The 20,924-nt window shown below is 45.5% G+C and overlaps 1 protein-coding gene and 1 pseudogene across 1 annotated transcript in view; one reads left to right on the plus strand and one right to left on the minus strand.

Annotated features, from left to right (window-relative positions):
- MYO10 (myosin X) overlaps window positions 1-20,924 on the minus strand; it is a 189,983-nt gene that overhangs the window by 7,603 nt on the left and 161,456 nt on the right. The window contains exons 22-35 of the mRNA XM_024578421.4: window positions 19,409-19,515; window positions 18,285-18,518; window positions 17,880-17,925; window positions 16,320-17,186; window positions 15,327-15,450; window positions 12,042-12,285; window positions 10,068-10,163; window positions 7,569-7,662; window positions 6,805-6,860; window positions 4,831-4,973; window positions 4,386-4,580; window positions 2,954-3,111; window positions 990-1,113; window positions 184-481 (exon numbers count right to left, since the gene is read on the minus strand). Coding sequence (XP_024434189.2) covers window positions 184-481; window positions 990-1,113; window positions 2,954-3,111; window positions 4,386-4,580; window positions 4,831-4,973; window positions 6,805-6,860; window positions 7,569-7,662; window positions 10,068-10,163; window positions 12,042-12,285; window positions 15,327-15,450; window positions 16,320-17,186; window positions 17,880-17,925; window positions 18,285-18,518; window positions 19,409-19,515 — 2,786 coding nt within the window. The remainder of the gene's footprint in view (window positions 1-183; window positions 482-989; window positions 1,114-2,953; window positions 3,112-4,385; window positions 4,581-4,830; window positions 4,974-6,804; window positions 6,861-7,568; window positions 7,663-10,067; window positions 10,164-12,041; window positions 12,286-15,326; window positions 15,451-16,319; window positions 17,187-17,879; window positions 17,926-18,284; window positions 18,519-19,408; window positions 19,516-20,924) is intronic.
- LOC112321213 (small nucleolar RNA U3) lies at window positions 6,365-6,444 on the plus strand (annotated as a pseudogene).

The raw sequence follows: 20,924 nt of genomic DNA on the forward strand, positions 1-20,924 counted from the left end.
CGCAACTACCCATCTGTACCTCTCAATCCCTTCACCTCCGTCACTGCGCATGCCCACCCCTGCTCTCTGGCAAATGTCAGTGTGCTCTCTGTGTCTGTGAGCATGTGTCAGTTTGGTAGTTTATTTCGTTTTTCAGATTCCACGTGTAAGTGAAAGCACTCGGCATTTGTCTTCAGCTCCTACCTCTTCAGGTGGAACTTGAGGTACTTGAGGATCCCCCGACTGGGCAGGAAGGTGCAGCTCAAGCAGGTGAGGATCTGCCAGCTGCACAGGTTGCCCGCGCTGCCCGGCTGCGGCGCCTTGTTGGTCTGCTTGATGAGCTGGCAGTACAGCTCGTCGCGCAGAGGGCGCAGGTCGTGCCCCGTCTGCAGGATGCCCTGGATTATGGGGATGGGGTCCGACATGGACTCCAGCTGCTGGAGGGAGTTGAAGATCTTGATGGCTTCATCCTGGAGGGTGGTGTAGCCTTTGTCCTTGAGCACTAGGAAAAGCGAACCGACACAACTCACACAGGGGCTCAAAGAAGGCCCACTGTGCACAGCAGGTAAGAGAGGAAGGAATGGGGACACACAGGGACCTCATGACACAGTGCCCACTATGGTCCCTGTGCTTTTGAATCAGCTGGAAACAGCTGTCAAAACACAGGGGGGCAAGTTATGTTATGTGATTTATAACTTTATGTAATTCACCGTTTTGTTATGGCAGTCAACTATTTTACTGTACAAAATTCTTACTTAAATATTGGTCCATTGCCAACTGGTCCCATAATCAGAATCCAAGACTGTCCTGGATCCGTTCTGCAGGAGGTGAAGGCGACTCTGAGTCCACAGGCATACTGGCATGTTCTGACTCCCTTTAAAGTTTTTTTTTTTTTTAAGGACAGCAACCCTTGCATCACCACAACCAACAAACGCTAACACACCAGAGTGGAAGAGCTAACAGGGAGAACAAAACCAGTGTCTCGAGGCTGGGCAGAACTGGGGACTCACGGTTCAGGTTGATGTCCCCGTAGGGCAGGGGCAGGAGTGGGGAGTGCAGCGGGTGGTGGGTGTGGCGGAGGATGGGGTTCCGCTTGTAAATCTGCTCCACCACGTCCGAGTTCAGGCAGTTCTCCTTGAAAATAAAGGAGCCATTACAGAAAGCAAGCAACCGTATGGCAAGAACATACATGCAGCTGTCTTCTCCTACACATGACTATTTTTCAAAAGTCTAAACCATCCCACAAACTTAGGAAGGGTGGTGGAAACCCAGCATTAATAATTTCAAGCACAAAGAGACCCACAACCTGGATCTGAAAGCCAATCACAGTGACAAGTTCTTACATAGCTCTTTCTGTTTCCCATGCACATATTTAAAGTTCTCTTGATAGTTATTTAGCCATCAGTCATTTAGCCAAGTCACGTATCTTTATCTATATAATCATTTAAAATGCATTTGCTAGTTCTGTCTTTTGTATTCTCTCTATACCTGAAAGCTACAGGTATAGGGAGGCTGTATCTTTTTTCACTCCTAAAATCTAAGAGATCCTCTCACAGAAGTTCATTATGTACTTATATTCTTAAAATGTTAATATGGGATGGGAAACAGGCGGTTACTTTTGTATCTTCAAATAAACAGATGAATTGGAGAGGCAGTGAATCACTATCCTGGTAATTTCATTTCCACTATGAAAAATTTTCAATAAAAGTAAAACTAGGAAAAATACTTTAATTACTTAAACATTGTATGGACCTAATTAGGGTAACATGTCTAATTTCTTAAAAAGCACTTTTTAGTATTTAGAAAACTGTTAATTACAGAATGTAAGAAAGAATAGATAAAACATTGAAAACAAAGCTCAGCTGATATGTGCATTTTTTTACTCCTAGCTCAGAAGAAAGAAAGGCTAGAAATAAAATGTTTAGTATCCAGCATCCTGGGTTCCACGGAAACTCTGCAAAGTCTTGGAGAATAACTCACTAGGTGAAATTTAGCTCCAAACACCCAGAAAACATGTAACTTTGGCATCAAAAGTTACATGTTTTGACTCGGATTTGGTGGGAAATGCCACACTACTGACATATTAGACCCCTTCCCACCTCTGCAAAGGCGGAATTCGCCCCCTGGATCCAATTAGCTGAGTCCCTTTGCTGCCCACCAGTGAACACCTGCCTCTCTATTGTTCTGGAATCAGCTCCGGCTCTTCCTTTCATACTGGGAATCTGTCTGTGTGGATAACATGGAGGAACAGCAGCAAACAAAACTCCTTTGACCTGGCTCTGCACCAGGGACTGGCCAGCTAGGTGAGCAAGGCAACCCGAACATCTCACATCTGTTTTCCTTTCTGGAAAATGAGTGTGTAATTTGCGCACAACCACCATTTACTTGTGCGTTCGTTCATTCAACACACACACTATTGAGCAACTCATCTTTATAAACAGGAAATTACATTTTAACACGGTCAGTGTTGGTCCAGAGACAGGAGCTTTTGTGAGTTTGGAGGCCTCGAGATATATTCCAAGTCTTCCAGACCAATCTGGGCTCTCTGTGAAGCCGCTTGTGTGGTCTAGAAACTGCATATAGTTTAGAGTAGAATTACTGTTAGTCCCAGAAGGTCTCGATGACCCAGAGGGGAGGCTGATCTTTGGCACAGCACATCATCCCCAACACGATTCATGCCACGTCCCTGTGATGCGGGACCTCACTCCAAACCACAGCCCATCATCCCTCTGCCTACATAGCCCAGTGACCGGGTCTGCCTCAGCAGCAGCATCAAACAGCTCCCTAGAGACAAAATATTTTAGCATAAAATTTCACCCAAAGCCTCGCACTTAGATTCCTAAAAGCAGGGACATGCAAACAAAAGATTTACTAAGAGTTAGTTTTGATTACAGAATAACAACGGAGCCTGACTAATGCTGATGCCTCGATGTTCCAAGGGTGAGAATCTGCGAGCTACTAGGAACCCCCTTACCTTGATGTCTTGAATCAGCTGCTGGGTGGGCGTGTCGATGGGGGCCTTGGTGTCGGTCACATTTTGAATGGCACTGGACCACCTGGTGGCCTCGTTGAGCAGCTTGGTGTAGAGCCGATAGCAGTGCTTGCGCCCATACACGGTGACGTTCCAGTAGCCTGCAACAGATGCATGGCACATGCGTCAGCTTAAGCTCGGGGACCAGTGCGAGCCCCCTCTTGTACCAGAGTTCCAGGACTCCAGCACCATTAGGAGTCTGTGTCATCTCCACCTGAGTCCCTTTAGATACTGAATTCAATAAATACCTGCCGAACTCACACATGTGCCCTGCTCTGCACTGGGTGTCCAGGTGTCCAAGAGACATGAGGAGTTGACAGTTTAGAGAGGATGACAAACACAAAATAATAAGCCCAGAATTGAATGTATAAACTCTAACATTGGCTCCTGAAGGAAAACAGGTGGAAACTGAAGTCCCTTTCACGGTGCGGGGACAAGAGTGAAAAGGCTGCCCACAGCTCTCTCCTCCTTCCGTCCTGTTTCTCTCCCTCCCTCCTTAGACTCTCCCTCGAAAACACTTAAGCTAAGTAAGCAGTCTGTTCAAAACGAGCTGTAATTTGCAACAGAGTATTAAAAATATACAAATACTTCCGAATGGAATAGCTATATTTTTAAAAAGCACAAAATCACAACTAGCAACAAAAATCAAAATAAATCTAGAGACATTTTTTATAATACTAAAAAGAAAAAAACTAAGCTTACACACTATTTTATTTAAGTTACGTTCACTGACAGGATTTCTCTCTTTGGGGCTGCATTATGACTTCCGGCACAATGACAAAAAGGATGATACAAAGGCATGTAAAAATTAAGCTTCCTTAGGACAACCGTCGTCTGTTTACATGATTTTGGCCTTAGAAGACTCTTTCTGCAACTCAACAAATCAGATCTCTAGTATGGTTCAGTGACTTCCAACCTTTTTCATCTTATGGCTTTCTCTTCCTCAATTTTAGTAAACTAATTACTAAAACTCTGCACCACACCAAAAAATACGTAGCTTTTGCCAATCTGACAAAATAAAAAATGGGTATGATTCTGATTCATTCACATCGGATGACTAGTTGTATGGGCTGTTGTCGTTTTTTAATGTGACAGTCTACGGGAAAAGAGCTCAGTGCCCCTGACAAGTCATGGATCTCATGTTTTAAAATTTCCTGCAGCACACTGGTTGAAATCCCTGCTATGGTTTAAATACCAAGTGTTCATACAGCTAACCACAGACAGCCTCAGAAGCTAAATCAGCCAGAAAGGAGCTTCTTTTTGAGGAAAAAAGCACACCCTCTTGGCAGGACTCTCATCCCTTTGCTCGTGCAGACTCAGAACTCATGATCTGATGCGCGCTGTTCGGGCGTAGCTCACCATGCGCACTGGTTACCTGTCTCTTTGAAAACCTTCTCATCGGGAGGGACGACCGAGCAGAGGCTATTGAGGACCAGGGTGCCCAACTTCAGAGCACTCTTCTCTGAGCTCTTGTAATAATCCAAGGAATTGTGGGTGAGCACAAACCACCGCTTTTTCAGTTTCAGTGAAGACATCTTCGGGCTGTTTTTGACTTCTTTGTGCAACCAGCCTGGAAGGAAGATTAAAGTGTAAGTTGAAAACTATGAAGAGAAACACAAAACACCCCAAGTAACAATTTGCATGGGCCGTATTCCTACAGATTTGCTAGAAATGACCACACTCATTTCTTATTTTTATATTTTTAGCAACCTCAAGAGTCAAAATGACTCGGGAAAAGATGCTCAAAATGGCAACCCTGCAGACACCCATGCGAATGAAAACAGGACTCTGTGAAAAAGGAGAGCGTCGATGGCAGTCACCTCTCACGATGAACTCCTGGCCCTCCACCCTGGTGTCGCCCTTGGACCTCTGCAGCAGCGTGATCCAGTGATGCATCTCCTCCGGCGTGTCCGCGTTGCAGTGGAGGACCCGGTTGGCTGTGATGATCACGAATGAATTGGGCCTGAGCGACAGGGCGGGAAGCAAGCAGAGCCTCTTAGTTCCAACTGTAAGCATCACCTGTGTTTGAACCAAGGCTCAGTGCCTTGCTCTGGGGCTTATGGGCCACAAGGATAAAAAAAAGGCCTATTTGTACTTATTTGTACTTTACGGTAAGGACGGCAAACCTTGCTCATTTCTGCAGGATTTATTTTTTGCATCATTAACCTTTAAACTTGGAGCGACATATTCTGAAGGCCCTGGAAGGGAAAACATTTTTTCATGCAAAACTTTCCAGATGAAACTCGGTTCCAGGTAGGCAAAAGAAGGTGACCGTGGGGGAAAATTTTTTGTTTTGATGCTTCTCCAAAGTAAATTTCTTTTTGCCTCTGGGTACTGCCTTGGATTAATATTTCGTGGGTCAGTAATGAAATGTCAGATGCCAGTAATAGAATATCAGTAAACAGGTGTAAATGGAATGTCTTACACACTTGATTATGCCTGGTACAGAAAGCCAGCTGGGCCCATGTTTTCAAAGCAAGCTAACAAGGGCTCATTTCCCAGCGAGGAGTAACATAATAATGGAAATTTACTTTCTTTCCCTCAATGTCCTGAGCCTCTCATAGGCCTTTGCTTATATTAACTCCTCTATCTATCAGGTTAAGCTAGTGACTGAACAATCTCTTTTAAGTTCACTCTAGTTAAGTGCAGCAAAACTTCAAGGAAAAGGAAGACTGACAAGAGTGTAGTTAGTAGACATAAAAAGACAGGTGCTCCTAAAAAAATAAGGATTTTCCTCTAGTTGGGATGGGAGAAAGGTGGGTAGTTGAGGAAAAGAAAGTCTGAGCAGAGACGGAAATTTCTAAGCCTGGCTCATTACACACCGAGCTTGATGGAGTGAAGGGGTCAGGAGGAAAGACACCGGATGAGGTGGGAACGTGACCATCAGAATAAGAATCTGTGCCTTGATTACTGACCTCACACATATGTGTTCAAGGCCCCTGACCTAGGTCTAAGCAGGGGCAGGGTGACTGCCACAAACAAAGGACCCGTGGTCTCACCGAAACCCTAATGCTGGTGGCAGCATTCTATTTGAGTACTTTCTATTCACCTTCTAAAGCTGTTACTGAAGGCAGAAGCCAATTTGATTCTTACTCAGAATTCAAGAGCAGCAGAGAGAAAGAGACGATGAAGACAAAGGTCACTGGGGATAAGGACTTCCCAGACCATCTGTCTCCGAAGACGATTTGCTTTCCAAAACAAATGAACAAACAAAAAACCCCAAAGCATGCTATTTTAAGGGCATAGATAAGGTAGAAATGTCAAAAATAAATGTTTATGATTTAACTAATTAACACTATACATATACATTGTGATCAAAATCTTTGAATTCATTATTAAACTTCGAAAGGGGGGAAGACTGTACTTCCAGGGGTCATTTCTATAGTTCGTTACTAGAAAGGGGAACTGCTCCCTTTCCGGAATACTGTGGCAGAACACTGCTTTTCCCAAACAGGCATTTTTGTCCTGTATGAATCCCAAATTTGTGCTCTCTCTAAATAAAGACTATTTCAATGATATGTGCTTTTTATTTATTTTTTTGATTGACTGTCTAAATTAGGTTTCTACTGTTTCCCCCAGCACTCCAAAAAGACTCAGAGAGAAAAATTTCTGGATGATTTAAAAACTGGGTACCAAGAATGACGACTCTGCATTCCTGAGGTTGATGTGGGTAGGAGACATGTGGCTGAGAGACTCTTCACAGCCCAGGAAAGCAGCAAGTGGGCCCAGAGGCAGAGAAAGCCACAAACTCGTGCAGGTAACTAATTACTGTTCAGAGTCACGACGGAGCTCACCTGTCGGGGCTGTCCGAGGCGCACACAGAATCAATCAGCCCGACGTCCAAAGTGCCCTGGAACAGAACAGAAGGTAGAGAGCATGAGAGCGCCGTTCAAGTACAGTGCACACTATCTTAATGCCCCCACGGCACGACCCTCTGGCCAGGCAAACCAAAGGGCTCCCTTTGTGTTCACTGCAAAATAACACTGACCCAAGGAAGGTGCCCAGTGAATGCAGACAGCGCCCAGACAGGGCAGACCCTACAGTCCACTCATTTAAACAATTGTGAGTTAATCTTTCTGTCTCTGTCCTAAAACACTTCCAGTGGGGAGTGCTTACAAACTTTTTTCAATAGCACAAATGTCGTAATTTAAACGATGATCTGTTGTTGCATTTCGTACTTATTCCGTCTGCTGAGAAACTTTATCTGGTGTTAAGTCTTTCTTGAGAAAATAAAACCTTATTTCTAAAATATAACTTTTATGGCTCTGTATATGTGTCTTGGATAAAGCGGAGACAGGATACAATTTAGAATTCACTAAGTCCTTTAAAGGAAAGTGTAATGTGCTCCCATGATTTGGTAAAAATTGGAAATTTTTTTTTTGATCTTTTGATGGTTCGAGGCAGGAGGATTGGAACCTATTACTACTTCTATCGTTCTTTTTTTCTGTATGATTTTTCACCAAAATATTCCTGTTTTTCTCTTTAAAAGATCGTTTAGAAATTTCCAGCTCCCCGCCTCCCCAGGACACCCTCCCCCCCACCCCCAACATGCACGCACTACGGCGTTCTGCGGGTTTGCCTGCTCATCGTGCATCTCCCGAATCTCCTGGTCCGTGGACGCGTGGACCTGACTCAGCACGCTGAACCACTGGCTGTGGGAAGAAGAGAGCGACTGTCAGCAGTGGGCAACGTCTAGACTGGCAAACAGGAATGCCCTTCTCCACAGAGGAAAATGACCTTTCCTCGGACCCACTTTGCTTTTACTTTGCCTACACTTCAGGGGTGAATGCGGGTTTCCTAGTAGCACAGAGCAAAGTTAACAGAAACAGCCAAAGTACTTTAAGCACCAGCTGGTGCAATTTCAGATCTTTGGAAGACCTTTTCTGCAAGTCCACAGACCTCTGCAGACATGTAATAATGGCAACGAGCTCCTGCAGAAACTGGCAGGAAAAACGAAACCCTCAGTCCTGCCCAAAACACTGACCCCAAGATACTACTTAAAACTCGGGGGCATTCAGGTGCCTTTTCATGTTTGAAAGGAACTGCGAGGTAAGAAGGCCAACCATACAGGCATGCCTCCTCAGAAAGGCCACGGGAAGCCTACTTTCCCTACTCACTCCCTGGACGAGGTTTCCAACCACCTGGAAGGATGTCTCCTAAAGTGAATAAATCCACAGAAGAGAAGAAAAACAATTGCTTGAAGTCGAAAATGGAAACTTATGTTGATCAGAGAACTGAAAACGTGTCAACCCCGGAGAAGTCAAGCATAGCGAAAGTCATGATGTAACTAGGAACTGTGTACATGCTCAAAGAGAATGGTCTTGAAGATTCATCTGTCCATGTGTCCATCCAACCTTTCCTAAGCAACTACAAAATGTGAGAGATGCTAGGACATCCTCCTCCTGTAGGGGCTGGTAGAACCAGAAGTACTGGGGGACCACTTTGTGAAGTGTATGACTGCCCAGCACTGTGCTGCTCACCTGAAACCGATACAATTGTACACAAACTGTTATGGGCGGGGGCGGGGGCGGGATCTGGGGACATATATACACACATAGTCCTACCAAGTAAGGCAGAGGAGAAAGTACTTAATACGTGTGAATATTTAAGTAAAAAATAATAATACCTATATGTAAAAATAAGCCATGTGAGTTCTTTATGGCAAAGCAATAAAATCCATCTCCTATGATTCCTGAAGGAGAAAAATGTCACCGAGAGCTTGAAAATACTCAACACACACAGACACGGATGGAGACAAGGGAAACGTCTAACATGAATTTGCTTCATTAACTCTGGTTAACCTAAAGGCAAGACCTCAGTCCCTGCTTTAGGTGGAAGCTCAAAAAGATCTCCAATTAAACACTAAAAACATATACATGCAAGATGTAGGCTACCTCACACACGCGCGCGCACACACACACACAAAGCCTGTTGCACTTTCATTCTGCAGTGTGACTTGGAATCTGAAAAGGAATTTTTAAAAGTGCGTTCTCCACTTGTCAGAGGAAAAAGTCCTTGGCTAAAATATTCCAAACGTTAAATTTAGCAGGTTCATTATGGCACAAAACACACAGGGCAGCTGCCAAATGCTGAGCCTGTAATTCAACTAAAAAGTGGTAGGCATTCCCTGGACCACAAAAAAAAAAAAAAAAAAAGAAAAGGACACACACGTGGTCTCTAGGAGTCGCGGGCAGAACGATGGGCTGTGATGCCAGGCTGGCTTGTCTTCCCACTTTGTGCCCAACGCACGGCTCTCAGCAGGGCTGCAGGCTGTTCCCACGGGAAGAACTGTTTTCTTGGCCCTCAGTGCTGCTTAGTAAGGTACTGTGTCCACTCAAACATTCAGAGGGCAGGGGTAACACAAAAGGCCCTCACTAGAAGGGAACTCACTAGAAGATTCTAAAGATTTCTGAGCTGAAACAGGAGAATATAGGCTGAAGGACATCACTCTCATGAGCTGGAAGGTGTTCTCTGGCACTGCTCAGAATTGGGTGACGGGGGCCGCCCACACAACCCTACAGACTTGAAGCAGCGGGGAGCCCTTTAGAAGGGGTCCTGAAACACGGTTTGTTCTCTAAGTGTTAACCATCTGTTCTATCTGATCGAGTTCTTCAACAGTAAGAGCTGAAACACCTCCCCGGCGTCCCAGCACTCTCATGCGTTTGAAGAGCCAGGGCGTAATGCTCCTGCCTTTTCAATCCTTCAGCAAACACAAGCTGTTCCCTTTCATAGCTCAGAGGCTTCTGGAGGGTGGGCTTTCAGCTGTGTGTAAGCTGCACAGTTTACCTATGCTGCGCAAGACAATGCAGGCCTGAGGGGGGGTGGCAGCAGGTCTAGCAGGTGGCACTGGAAGCTGGACAGATCTGCCCCATGGAGGATTCCCCAGGGGACCAGTACATCAATTTCTTACAACTCAGAGCCCTTCAACCACCCAACTGAGAAATCAGTGAAAATCTTTTCCTAGCTAGCGGGTAAGCAGTGACCTCGGGGACGCGCAGGCCCGTGCAAGAGGGAGGGTGTAGTCAGTCACATTGAGGTCGACAGCACAGTGCCTCACCTGGCATCTTCCGGGGACTCGGCGATCAGGTGGAAGGTCCTATCGGCCATAATGATATCAATCCCGTTCTCTTTGCTGGTGTTATCTATGATCTCTCTGGGGGGAAAAAGCACCAAAGCAAATCAGGAACACAGAATTCTTAATAGTAAGCACTTTCACCAAACTGATGATTGAGTAGGAAACTAACGGAAAAATCAGATACCTACTTCAGCCTGTTTTTTTTTTAAGAAATGATGAAGACCATTGTGGCCTCTAGGGAGAGCCAGATGCCTGACTTCTCTAGGGAGGGGCCCCTCTCTTCTCACCCTGGCCCACACAAGGCCCAGCCCGCTTGGGCCCTGGAGGCTTGGGCAGCTGCCCTCACTCAGGCCTACCCATCCTTCCTGTGGTTCTTCTCACAGCTCTTTAGTGGAAGGACCCCCAATGGGGGACCAGTCTGGCCAAGGTCTTTCCTAGTTTACTACAGCTTCCCACCGCAGCATAAGGCCTTGGTTGAGACCCCTGCTGTACCCACCTCAATACAGGCACATTATTCCATTGGGGGCTTTGGGGTGAAGGGCAGGATTGGGGTGTTTCTGGATCTCAAGACTCCTTAAACTACAGGCTTAAGCTCAGTGGACTGAGCTGTGCCATCTGTGCAAATTTTTGGGGGGATTCAGATTCAAATCCCTCCAAACTCACTCTTGTGGAACATGGGCTCCTAAAATGAACCACCCCAAAGGTAGTCCGGAAGAGCCCAGTACTCTGCTGTCTGCCTGTAAATACAAGAAACACTTTTTTTTCTCCTTGTTAACTTCCCCTTTTTAATGAGTAATTTTCTCAAGCTGATGATGCTGGCTCATTAGAATCCTCTGTCACTTTCAGGCCTCATGACTTCAGGAGTTAATTTGATCTCTCAAAGCTTATTTTACCGGTTTTCTAAATTTATGCGGTTGCTCAAGTTGAGTGGGTACAGCTACAGGCTGTGGCAGAACGAATTTTATGCTTAGTTATCTAGTTATCCAGCTGCCCCTAACGCCAACAATTTTCTGAAAACCTTACTTAATTCTTAACAAAAGAAACCGGGCCTCAAATGCTTTGGTTCTATGAGAGAGCAACAGAAAAAGGGGCCATGATGGGTAAAGGCCTGTTCTGTTCCTCTCATTGCTGAGCATGAGGATGGCTGTATACCCAGCATCGGCAGAAGACAAATGATTCATTTCAAAAACACTTCATGGGGGGAGGGTGATCAAAGAGTACCAGAATATGGGGGAAGGGGGTCAAAGGTAGAAAGTCTCCGTTACAAACTGAGTCACAGGGATGTGACGTACAGGGTGCGGCCCACAGTCAGTAACACTGTATTCTTGCATACTTGAAATCTGCTAAGAACGGAGATCTTAAAAATTCTCATCATAAGAAATGTGTAACTGTGTACCGACAGTCATTTTGCAATGTATATAAATATCAAATCTGTGTTGTACACCTGAGACTAATATAATGTTCTACGTCAATTAAATCTCTAGAAACAAAACGGAACAAAAAACCTAACACCTCCAACGGGGAGCAGTCTGCCAGCACTCTGCTTGAGTTTGCCAGCAGTCTGCTCCCAATTTAGCAATCCGCTGGCACGGCTGGGAGTGTACAAGAATTGAAAGTGGTATGTTGACCAGTAAAAGGATGATAAAAAGAATCTCCACCAACCGTTCAACATTCACATCAGGCTCTGACCAGTCACATCTCCAATGGGCTAATTATGTCCAAGTGGCATCTTACAAAAATGAGAGTCAAATGTTTGAGTGTAACCACAGAAAGGGAATTGTTATAGGTGAAGTTGTTTCCCTAAATTTCCTAATAATTCATTAGCACTCACTCAACACCTAGTGCAGTCCACTGCTTCAAACAACTCGCACCAGCTCGCTTTGAAGGCACCGAGACAGATGATCAAGTGGCCCCAGAGCACCACCCAATGGCCACATCCAAGGTGCATCGACCTACTTTGCCGTCCGGACTTCCACGGTGCCCTTGAGCTTCTCCTCACTGTCGTTTTCAAAGTACATCAGCTTGGACTGGCGGAGGACGAACCAGCGTTTCTTCCAGTTTCGCCTGGACAGCGTGGACGAGCCGCCGCCCTTTTTGTGGAGCCAGCCTTGCTTGAGGGCCTCCTGCTTAGAGCGGAACCACAGGAAGGTCTCGTCCTTGAGGACACACCAGCGGCGTTTCCAGGAGTTCATTAAGCCACCTGTTCCCCCCAATATTGGACAGGGAGGGGTTTAAGAAAAGTCAATCAAATTGGATGGCAAAATCAGCAGGAGGTCTTGAGGTTCAGTCTGTCCTTACCTTTTCCTCAAGTGACCTGCCCTCAGACACCCCTCAGTGAGGGGCGATGGCACTGCTGGCTTGTGCTCAGGAGACACTGGGCAGATATCACTGTAGGCTGCTTGGATGACACCAGAATGCTGCCCCTTCCTTGTACCAAACTGACTCTCTACCCCGCAATGAGTCATGGGCCACGGGGTGAGAAGCTCTCTGCGAGTTTCTCTTCAGATGCCCCAGAGGGGAAATTAGTCTAAAATGGTGTCAAAGTCTACACATTCCTGCCTTATTTGGTCAAGGAGACGTGACTTGTCAGTGAATTTGCAGTTTAGCAATAGACTCTAACTTACACAGGAAAATAAAAGTTTGTTTTAGATAAACACATTTTTTAAAAGCATCTGAAAATGGTTCATACGTATAAAGTACACGATTTCTAATATGAAACAAAGAAAGACTCTCAGCTGAACTGTGATTAGACCTAAAAAAATAGGACAAGTTAGCTGAAATTTATTTAGCGGGCAACTTTTTTGTTGAGTGAACTTAGACAGGAAGACAAAGATATATAAATGTCATCTTTTACAAGATAAAAAAAATATTTCTAATACCTTTCTAGCCGGATAATTTAATCTCAGTATTCTAGATTTTTCAAGATCACTTAAGAACAATCTTGAAAAATCCGCCATCACTCAAAAATCTGTTTTACTATATCCACTGAAGAACAAAACCTACTTCAATAAATTATAAAATGCCCATAAGTTACTTTCTTTTGTCAGCCAGTATTAAAAATAAGGGACATTTAAACATGGATATTGAAAGTAGTATAAAAGAAAACACTTCTACTTTACAGATTAGAAATAAACTTAAGTGTAAGACCTTCTCAGGTTAATCTCCCCAGCGAGTGCGGATCTAAACCTCGCACTGTAACAAGCAAGGCGACGCCAACACTGGTTTGGGCGTGGGGTGCGAAGCGCACTTCTTTGCTGAACAAGACAAACTGTTGGCCCTTCTTGTATCCAGAACGTTTCTTACTCACTTAGCTGACAGTCTCGTGATCACGCCAAGCTCCAGAGCTGTTTCCTAACAAACGGCAAACTTGCCAAGGACGACCAGAAACGCTTTCTTTCCGATTTGAGACTTTAATCTGGGTTTCTCCAACAAGCCCAGAGGAGAATTCACAGGTGTTTCAAAGACACAGATGACAGCAGCCGTCACCACAGCCACCTCCGTCAGTTTATTCACGCTGGTGCTCTTGTACTGTTAGTAGGATTGTTCTCAGCCCCCCCCCCCCCCCCAATTCCAGGTGCTTTCTCAATAGTTCATCATTTAGAGAATCTGATCATTGTTACTAATTTCCAACTGCAAACACCTTTAGTAGGCTATTAAACTGGTAAAAACTCATTTATGCTTATAAAACATAATCTGGTAGTTGAATTTTCTTTATCACTTTCTCTTATTTGTCAGTTTAAGACTTTATTAAAGATTAAATGAGGCATTTACACAGTAACTTTTTTTAAGTGGTGAGTTTGCCAAAAAAATTCACCTGCTTACCTTCTTGAGCTTTTAATGCTTTAATGTTGAAATTTAATGCTTTGAATGTATGTTTACTTTTTCCTAATCTTATTTGTCTTAATCAGACAACTGTGTAATAAATCAATGCCATATTTAAAAACTAAAAGTGATATAGCAATATAGGGAATTTTAAAGCTAACTTAGGGACTAAAATTAAGGGGAGGGGAATATATTAATAACAAAAAGCTTATATTTATTCTGAGAAATGCATGGGAAAATCTTAAAAGCTATGACTGGGCACTTCCTGAAGAACCATTAGGTCCCGATTTCTGATTACATGTTTTCCTTTATCAAACGACCCAAGGCTAGCTAGGTCACAGCTAGAATTTCTCAATCTTTATCTCTCTAGGGCCCCTATAAAAATTTCCACCAATGAGTGACTTTAGGCAGATCTCCACTAAAACAAACCTGGTGTGGTTTTCATGAGCACCCTGGGGACGGGCAGCTGAGAACGGCAGAGCTTTGAAAAGTGAATGACTGATGTTAGTAGCTAGACCACTGTTAAAGAAGGGGAGCAGGAACAGCGAAAGCAAAAGAAAAACATAACAGAAAAAATACTAAGGAGGACAAAAGAGATATGAAAAAAAAAATATGCCAGTAAAAGAGAGAAGCAGAGGCACAGAACAGAAGAAAAAGAGAAAGAAAACAACATAAATAAAAAGTATTTGATGGGGAAAGATAAGGAAAAGCAGATGACTAAAGGCGATCATAGAAAGAGAGTGAAGAAAAGGGGCAGAGAACACACACTTGATTCTGGGGAAACAGGAACAGGAGAGAAAGGGCTGCAGAGTGAAGGACACCACCTGGGAGCAATGGTTCTGTTATCCCTGGCCCGTCCCCAAGATTTGGGCTCTTTCTGCTCATCCAGTCCAGGGCATGAGAGCAGCACCACAGCCCCCTTTGCTCAACTATGTAAAACTACCAGAACTAGGTGGGGATTATGGTTTCTCATGGCTTCTCTCACTGATTCAGAGTCAGAGTCAAAAACACGAATAAGGTATGAGTACAAGGTCCTTTCCAAAAAGGTACAGACTTTCCAAAATGAGTATCCTCCAAGATCCTCAAGGAATAAGGTCCAAGACACTACATTCAAAGTTCAATAGCAATCAAAACGTACAACTGTTAATTCTCATCACTGGTGACAGTGGTTGTAAGCTCTTCGTCCTAATCCTGTACCAAGTGGGTGGGGACAGTCAAGGCAACGTTCTTCCTGGTGTCACCATGTCACCCATGTCACCACCACGGCATTCTCCATGCACCCAGAGAACTAACGCGAGGCGAGGGGCAGGGAGGGGGACATTCCCGGTCCCTTCCATCAGCCTTAGTGAGAGCAAAATCTCAGCATTCCCTTACTTTACCCCACACCCATGCACCTGGCGGGCTGCAGGTCGTACGCACCTTTCATGCACAGGAAACTGTGGAAGTAAGGCAGCGTGACACAGCTGTACACAGAGTCCCGCCGGTAAGAAAGTTCGTCATCCGTGTCGAACCTCGAGTCAAAATCCTCTTCACTGTCCTCAAACTGGACGACAAGAAGAGAGCCAGTGTGAGCAAAAACACCAGAAAACAAGTGACCAACACGCTTGTTCATCTATCAACATGGAAAAAAAAAAAACCCGATAAACACGCAATATGCCTTTCATAACATCACAGCAGAGAGCTCATCAAAAACTGAGAACTACAAACACCAGCTTTTAAGATCAAATGATCGCTTGCATGGATATGTAAACACTAGACATCATTTAATCCAAAGGCCACCTATTCTAAAAATAACACTCTGTTTCAAGTTGTAATTGCCATCAAACCATGCAAGAGTTAATTCCCTTTAAATTACTAAGCTAAAAATATCTTCAAGTCTTAGAAAGTCACGGCAGTATTTAATGTGTGGCCAAAGGGGGGGGAAAATAAAAGTAAATAATGAATGAAGAAGCTGGAAAGGGCATGTTTAAGTCCTTAACGATTCCTCCCTTACAACCAGAACAAGCTAGAACACCCTGCGGTGTGGACCGGAAAGCCACTGTAAGGAAAGTTCTCCAAAATGCCCTGGGCCATTCCAGTTCCAGCCAGGGCAGGTCACATGTCCCTGTCATGTGGCTGCAAAGCAGTGATAGAGCCACAGTGTCCACTGAATATGCCAGTTGTCTTAAGCTTTGGGAAAAATGCAGCTCTGAGGTTTGTGTTTAGCCTACAACAGACACATCAAAGTTCCTTTTACTAACCCGATTGCTTTAGGAAAGAGAAGAAAAGGGTTTGAGATAGGGCCTGACTTTGAAATCCTGGCATGGTTTATGGGGGAGTCTTCATCCAAGTAACAGTACAACAGGGAGCGGTCGGGGACAACGCCCACCTCAGTGTGGGGGAGCCTGCGCCCCCAGGGGAGAGGGTACTCACCGAGGACTGTGCCCCTTCGGAACTAAACCGGTAGGCCCCGGAGCTGTTGTAGGTCCCCATGGAGCAGCGGTAGTCTGGGGACCACTGGCTACTGTAGGAGTTGGAGAAGGTCACGCTGCTGCCGGAGGTGATGGCGCCGTCCTCGTAGTCGTCCTGGTCATAGTCGTAATCACCCTCCGGGGAGGGGAGGCCGCCATTGCTCTGGGGCATGCAGTAGGTGGGCTCCCCGCTGGAGGAGCCCTGCTCCGAGGGGGCCAGGAGCACGGTGCTGTCGGCACTGGGGCTGGTGGGCACCACCGTGTCGTTCATGTAGGGGTCCTCCTCCGAGGACTCGTCGCTCGTCCGGATGCCGCTGGTTCGCTGGTCCGAGTGGCCGTGCTCGCTGGGGTTGGGCGAATCCTTAAAGGCGTCGTCGTCAGCCTCAAAGCCCTCGTCGACCTCCTCCTCGGGGTAGGGCTGGCTGAAGTTGAAGTTGGGCTTCTCCGCACTGGCACTCTCAGCAGGGTCACCCAGCTCCCCGGAAAACTCACTCCCCACCGACAGAGAGCGCTCGATGTTGCGGACACACTCGTCGATCTCGTCGAAGTTGAGCGACTCCAGGAACTCCTGGGCGGCTCGGCAAGCTTCGTCCTCCAGCCTCTTGAGCTCCTCGTCCCGCAGCTGCTGCAGCTTCTGCAGGGAGGCCTCAGTCAAGGACAGCTCCTGCCGCTCCTTCATGCGCTGCAGGTCCTCGATTTCTTTTTCCAGGCGCAGGATCTCTTCCACCTGTTTGTTTTCCTTCTGCTTCTCCAGTTCCCGGTTGAGGTCGGCTTCCCTCTGCCTCTTCTGCAGGGCTTCCAGCTCCTGCCGCTTCCGCTCCGCCTCCTCCTGGAGGAAACAGGAAGGCAAGCCTTAGAGGTCAGGCACGTAGGACAAGTCCCTCCTCCTTTGCAGTGAAGAACAAGATCTTGTTTGGGGCCCAGTTGTGACCCACCCCCCAATAGTTATGTTGAAGCCTTAACCCCAGTACCTCAGAATGTGTCCATATTCGGAGACAGAGCCTTTAAAGAGGTGATTAAGTTAGAATGAGGTTGTGAAGTGGGCCCTAACCAATCTGACCGGTGTCCTTGTAAGAGGAGATGGGACACAGAGGGACACCAGGGATGCCCTCGCAGATGCAAGAGCCCATGATAACACAGCAAGGTGGCCACCGCAAGCTAAGGAGAGAGGCCTCAGAAGAAACTAAACCTCCCACCATCTTAACCTTAGACTTCCAGGCCCTAGAGTGGTGAGGAAAATCAGTTCCTATTGTCAATCCACCCGGGCATGCCCGAGCAAACTAATACAGTGGCTGTGCTGGGTTAGAGAAATCCACTGTCGTGATTCACACTGAAATCTTAGACATTCACTAATTTCACCCAATTGTAATGGGTTGGAAATTGACCCATAACCACCTCTAACCTCCTCTAAGGTTCTTCCTACATCTTTATACTTTATTTGAGGTCTGAATCCTGAGTTAAAGTGTTTGAAGTGGGAAGGAAACAGAGAGATGAGATGCTACATGGTAACCCCATCTGTCACCTGTTGGGCACGGAGCTCAGCTTCTTTTTGTGCCTTCTCTCTTTCTCTAGAACAGTAAAGAAAAAAGACAGTGAAAATAAGCAGACACAATGAAAAAAAAAAAAAAATCCCAGACCTGCTTGTTAGAGAGCTAATTATCTTTAAAAAGCTTTGCTAAGAACAACTTAAAAAGCATGAAGGATGAAGCCTCTTCTTTAGCAATATAATTATTCTGTGCATAAAATAAAAAATACAAAACCGACTCTTCAATGCAGCCAAGGAATTTCACGTTTGAGCCACAAGAAGCTACTGTTTCCAATTATAAGTTCAGCAGCACCCACTGGGAATTCTTGCTGCAATGATGGATGCTGAGCCTAAACTCAAAAGGTATCCTTCTGTTTCATCCAAGCAAGCCAGGTGCCGTACCTCTCCTCTTCCTCCCGTCTCCTCCTCTCCTCTTCCTCTCGTCGCCTCTTTTCTTCCTCCGCCTGCTTTGCCGCCAGCAGCTGTCGGTAAACTCTCCGAGCCATCTGCCCTCTGAGTTGCTTCTGGAAAACTAGGGCTGCTTTTTTCAGGTGCAGAAATCTTCTCCTCAGAAGGAACGCTCTATAATTTCTCTGTATCACCACTACACAATAAAGGACCTTCCTGTACTGCTTTCTGAAAATGGAAACAAAAGCACAGCACAACAGAGTAACTGTTGAGGTCAGGAAGCTTCGAGCTCCTCCAGTGAATCTCCGTTAAAGCCCTAGGACACAAGAATGGGACCTGGTTTGGGAAGATACTCTCATTACAGAGTCTGTAGTGAATAGGAGGCCCCTTTGGGCAAAATAAAACAGAAGAAAAACAAAAGAATAACAACGAACAAAAGTAAAGCAAGAACCCTATCATGATCTTGGCTAAAACATAAACACATAATCCCTAATGCTGACTCTGAAAGTTTTGGCAGGAAGTTAGGTTGTAAATAGGACCAAAGGAGATTTTAACACATTCTCCTGTTCTTACGCGGTGGGGGGTGGGCAGAGGGAGGAGAGACACCCGCTATAGCAGCACAGCATCGGACTGCAAAAATTCACCAGTGTGGGGTTCCGAGTGGCATGCTGGTCCACGGAGGTGCACACAACTCAAATGCACATGAAAAGCAGCTGCCTTATCTGGTGAACACTGGAGAGTGGGCCTTCGTGGACCCAACGGGATGCCCCTTTACCAATAGCCACAATACCAAAGTCAACAACCAGGCTGCCTATGTCTTCAGTGTTCAAGGAAGATGAACCTGGGAGGCAAGGTAAATACCTTCGCACAGTCCCCTCACACCTTCACTCTAAATGAGACGTTAGGAGTCCCCTTTCCTACTTTCTGCCAAGGTCAAATTAACCAAATTAACTGGCTTCACCAGTCAGGAGCAATGACCTGGGCTCTCTTTAACCTGGTCCTAACCCTCCACCTACTCTGTTTTAAGGAAAAGCAACTGACCAGGCTACCCCACCTGGTGGATTATACTGGATAAGGCCTCGTGAAGGTTAACGCCTTCTGCCCTCGGTGCTTCTTACCGTGCCAAGTAGCCCAGGATGTGGGCCCGGATCACCATGGCCGCCTGGGTAACTGCCTCCTCCCGCTGCTTCTCCAGTTTCTGCTCCAAGGATTCTCGAAGGAAGACCTGCCCAGGAGGGAGTGACACGTTAGAACCAAAGAAAGTGGCTGGAGAAGGAGGGCATGTCAGAGATATTTTGGGGGGGTTAGGCCTCCCCCCCCTTCTCCTTAAGTTTGCTCTAAAGGCACACAGCCATACTTCCCAGCACAAAGCTTCTGTGGGAAAGGGCCATTGTTATTGTTATTTTTAACAGAGGAACAATTGACATATGACATTGTATTAGTTTCAGGTACACATTATCATGATTTGACATTTGTTTTCTCAAGGGGGAGAAATATTTCTTTCTACCCCTCTCGGTTCTTTTGGCTGGTCTAACGATTAAATTGACAAAAGATAGATTAACAGGAGGAAAAAACAACTATAATTAAGTACATATGGAAGTCTCAGAAAGGCCGCCCCCCCCCCCCAAATGACCAAAGCAGGTTGCATAGATGCCATTTTAGACACAGAAAACATTACTTGTGGAGATGAGACAAAACCAAGGGCTTTGTGTTTGGGGAAGCAAACTAACGAAGCAACAAAGTTTCTTCAGGCAGCTTTCTCAGCACTGAGTCCCTGTCTCTGGTGACAGGGATGCCTGCGGTCTTCCTGGTACAGGCAGGGCACTTCCACACGGGAGGTGCACATCCTGCTTTCGGGGACAGGTGAGGGAGGAATCAGTGTCTCTTCTGTGCAGGGCTGTTTCTCAACGATCTTTGAATTTAAAATAATATGCTCCTATGGTATACTTGGGGGTGGCCTGTCCTGAGCCACAATAGTGTATATTATAAAATCATCACCACAAGTCTAGAGGACATCTGTCATCACAAATTTTTTTCTCTTGTGGTGAGAGCTTTATGGAATACAGTATTATTAACCAGTCACCTTGCTGCATATTACATCCCCACGACTTGTCACTGAAGTTGGACCCTTTCACCTGTTTTGTCCGCCCCCCTCTCTGACAACCACCAATGTGTTCTGTGTATCTCTATGAGCTTTTTTTTAAAGACCCCTTTGGTTTAGATTCCACATGTAAGAGATCATACAGTATTTGTCTCTCCGCATGTGACTTATTTCACTTGGCATGATGTTCAAGTCTCATTCATGTTACTGTAAATGGCAACACTTTATTCTTTCTCATGGATGGATAATATTTCTTTGGGTCACAATTTCTTAACTCTCTCACCCACTGACGAACGCTTAGGTTGTTTCCCTACCTTGGTCACTGTAAATAACACTGCAATGAACATGAAGGTGAACGTATCTTTATCTTTTTAAGTTACTGCTTTCATTTTCTTTAGGTAAATACCCAGAGGCGGAGCTGCTGCGTTATATGGTATTCTCTTGTTAAATTTTTTTTTTGAGGAAACTCCATACTGATTTTCATAGTAGCTACACCAATTCACATTCTCACGAACAATGCACAAAGGTTCCCT

This window comes from Desmodus rotundus, chromosome 1, assembly GCF_022682495.2.
Source record: "Desmodus rotundus isolate HL8 chromosome 1, HLdesRot8A.1, whole genome shotgun sequence".
Taxonomy (NCBI): domain Eukaryota; kingdom Metazoa; phylum Chordata; class Mammalia; order Chiroptera; family Phyllostomidae; genus Desmodus; species Desmodus rotundus.